Source organism: Gekko japonicus, unplaced genomic scaffold (genome assembly GCF_001447785.1).
Source record: "Gekko japonicus isolate JY-2015 unplaced genomic scaffold, Gekko_japonicus_V1.1 scaffold1377, whole genome shotgun sequence".
NCBI lineage: Eukaryota > Metazoa > Chordata > Lepidosauria > Squamata > Gekkonidae > Gekko > Gekko japonicus.
Genome location: NW_015164227.1, coordinates 372,295 through 374,677, shown reverse-complemented (window position 1 = coordinate 374,677; position 2,383 = coordinate 372,295). Strand labels below are relative to the sequence as shown.

General features: G+C 45.7%; 1 protein-coding gene across 1 annotated transcript in view; it reads left to right on the top strand.

The window, feature by feature from the left end:
* The window catches only part of STAR (steroidogenic acute regulatory protein), a 12,657-nt gene extending 11,847 nt beyond the window's left edge, over positions 1 to 810 (top strand). The window contains 1 exon segment of the mRNA XM_015408566.1: positions 805 to 810. Coding sequence (XP_015264052.1) covers positions 805 to 810 — 6 coding nt within the window.
* Positions 811 to 2,383: the final 1,573 nt, after the last annotated feature.

Genomic DNA, 2,383 nt, shown 5'->3' with positions numbered 1-2,383 from the left:
TGAATCCAGCCCACCTCCATGCAGAACAGACCGCTGCTGTGCCAGCATAAGGCAAGCAGCCCCCTCCCTGTCTGACCAAGAGGGGACACAGCCTCCCGTTTGGATGCGTGCGCTCTTAGATTAACGTGTAGAAACGAACCCACAGAAAGATGCGGTTCTGCTAGTTAAGAGTCACTCGGAAAACAGGGCTGAGTCTAAAGCTGATTTCAGCAGTGGCGGTGGGGGGATTTGTACCATTTAAACATTTCTCAAGCAGCGGCGGGATCGCTGCCCAGGGAGACACCTCTGTGCCCCTGACAGGGAGCAGGCTCTCCATCTGCCACTTAGTACGCTTGCTGGAAAAACGGCATCCCAGCAATAGAACAGTATAAATGGGGGAAGTGGGCTACCTATTTGCTTCATTATTCACTTAATGAGAAATGGAGAGATTGGCCCTGCGTGGCGTTTACTCGGAAATGCAGAAATTGTGGAACTCATCCATGATTTAAGACTGTCCTTAACCCCATCTTTATACTTCTTCCATAAAAGCTTAATGAGTGCCTTTTGCTTTAATTTATAGAAATGTTTATGCTGCCTGTCCTACAAGGAACTCAGGGTTCTGCCTTGGGGGAAATGACGGACTGCCCACTGTAGGGTATCTTGTTACGTACCTTACAGTCAATGCATTCTACAACCCCCCCTCATGCAACTTAGGCCTGAGTTAAATGTAACTCCACCTGAGGCAAAAGCACTTTCCCATGGGATTTTGCTAGCATTGTAATGGGGAGCGGAATTTCTTTTTCTGAAATTCACTTTCTTTTTTAGATGTAGCCGCTGAGTCTTTTTATTCTCTTTCAAAGGAAGGGTTTTATTTCTCTTTGTCACTTTCTGTTACTCCTTTGTGTGCACTTTTGTAATTTCAGCCCTTGCAGGGCTTTTCTTCTTCTTCTGATGTTACACACCATAGGATGGTGCTCTCTAGAAGGAGGATAGGACAGTTTGGGAAGCCATGGCCTGCCTCTGAGCACAGACAAAGTAATATTCTGAGATTCTGCAGAACCTCCCTTCCTGCCCCTCCTCTCTTTAGATTTCTCTTTGGATCACAAATGAATTGATCCGAAGCAGTCCCTACATTCCTTAATAGAGGAAAGGAAAAATGGGTTGTTGGGTTTCAGGGAGAAACTGGGTAAAGAGAAAGTAAGAGCTATCCTCTTCAACAGTAGGTTTTGCATTTGCACAGTGTCTCCCTTAAACTGGGCTGCTACCTGCGCTGATAGACGCCTGGGTTATGTGAGACACCGTGCACGCTGCACACAGTCCTACGGGAAAGTGCTTTCACCTCAGCCAGCGTCATGTTTAAAGCACACAGCTGAGAACTGTCAGAAGTGGCTGAAACACGGATGCCAGCAAGTCATGCTGACAAAAAAATGTAAAAAAGCAACATCCAGATGGCAAAACGGAGAGTGTGACGGAGCAGGTGCAAGGCCAGAGAATCCCCTCTGCAAAACCTGCCTTTGCACCTAGTCCCTTTCCCTCACTGAAACTAAGTTTAAGCAAGTGTACCTGAAGTAAGCGCATATTCTTCCCCTGTCTGTTTATCCCTTTCTCCGTTTCCTTCTCTCTTCCCTCTGTTGTCTCCCTTGTGTCAAATCTTAAATTGTAAGCTCCTTGGAGCAGGGACCTGTCATCTTGTCCTCTGTCAAGCGTCACACATAAGGCAGTCATGAGGACTGCTTGGTGGGTGTAGAGAGGCCACAGAAAACTTCAACAGGCTTCACTCTGTCCTGGATTGTGGCTAGATTTTAAGCCATCTGCAAGGGCCACATTACCTCTGCATTTTTGTGAAATGCCCAGCACGTATTGGCTGGTGCAAGCATCCCATGAAAATGCAGCTTAATTAAACTAATCATGGTGTGATTGTCCAGACCCAGGGCCACTCCATTATGTTGGATCTGAAGTTCGTTTATTGACCGCAATCTTAACTCTGGTTTTGCATGCCATACAAGTGTGGGCACCCCTGGCTCCTGCTACAAAGGTAGGCCATACCTGCCAGCTCGCAGATGTGAAGGCGTTGAAGTCAGCATTTGTCAAGACAAAGTAGGATTTGAATGGTTGGCTGCAGTCCGAATATCACCTTAGCGAACTAACCATAGTTAATAGAGAACCCTGTTTGTTTGTTTCTTAAATCTGATCTGAGACAATCTTAGCACTACCGTCATTTTTAGTCCCTTAAGATTTACAGCTTGGTAATAAGATGGTTAAGATGGAAAAACATAAGTACAGCTTTTAAAATAATTCAGTACTCTGCAGCCAATAGGCAAATGGAATCTGGTCGGTTTCTGAATTGCCCAAGAGGAATTCCATTTTAACTAGTTTCAAGCTGAGGACTTTAAAAGCATTACAC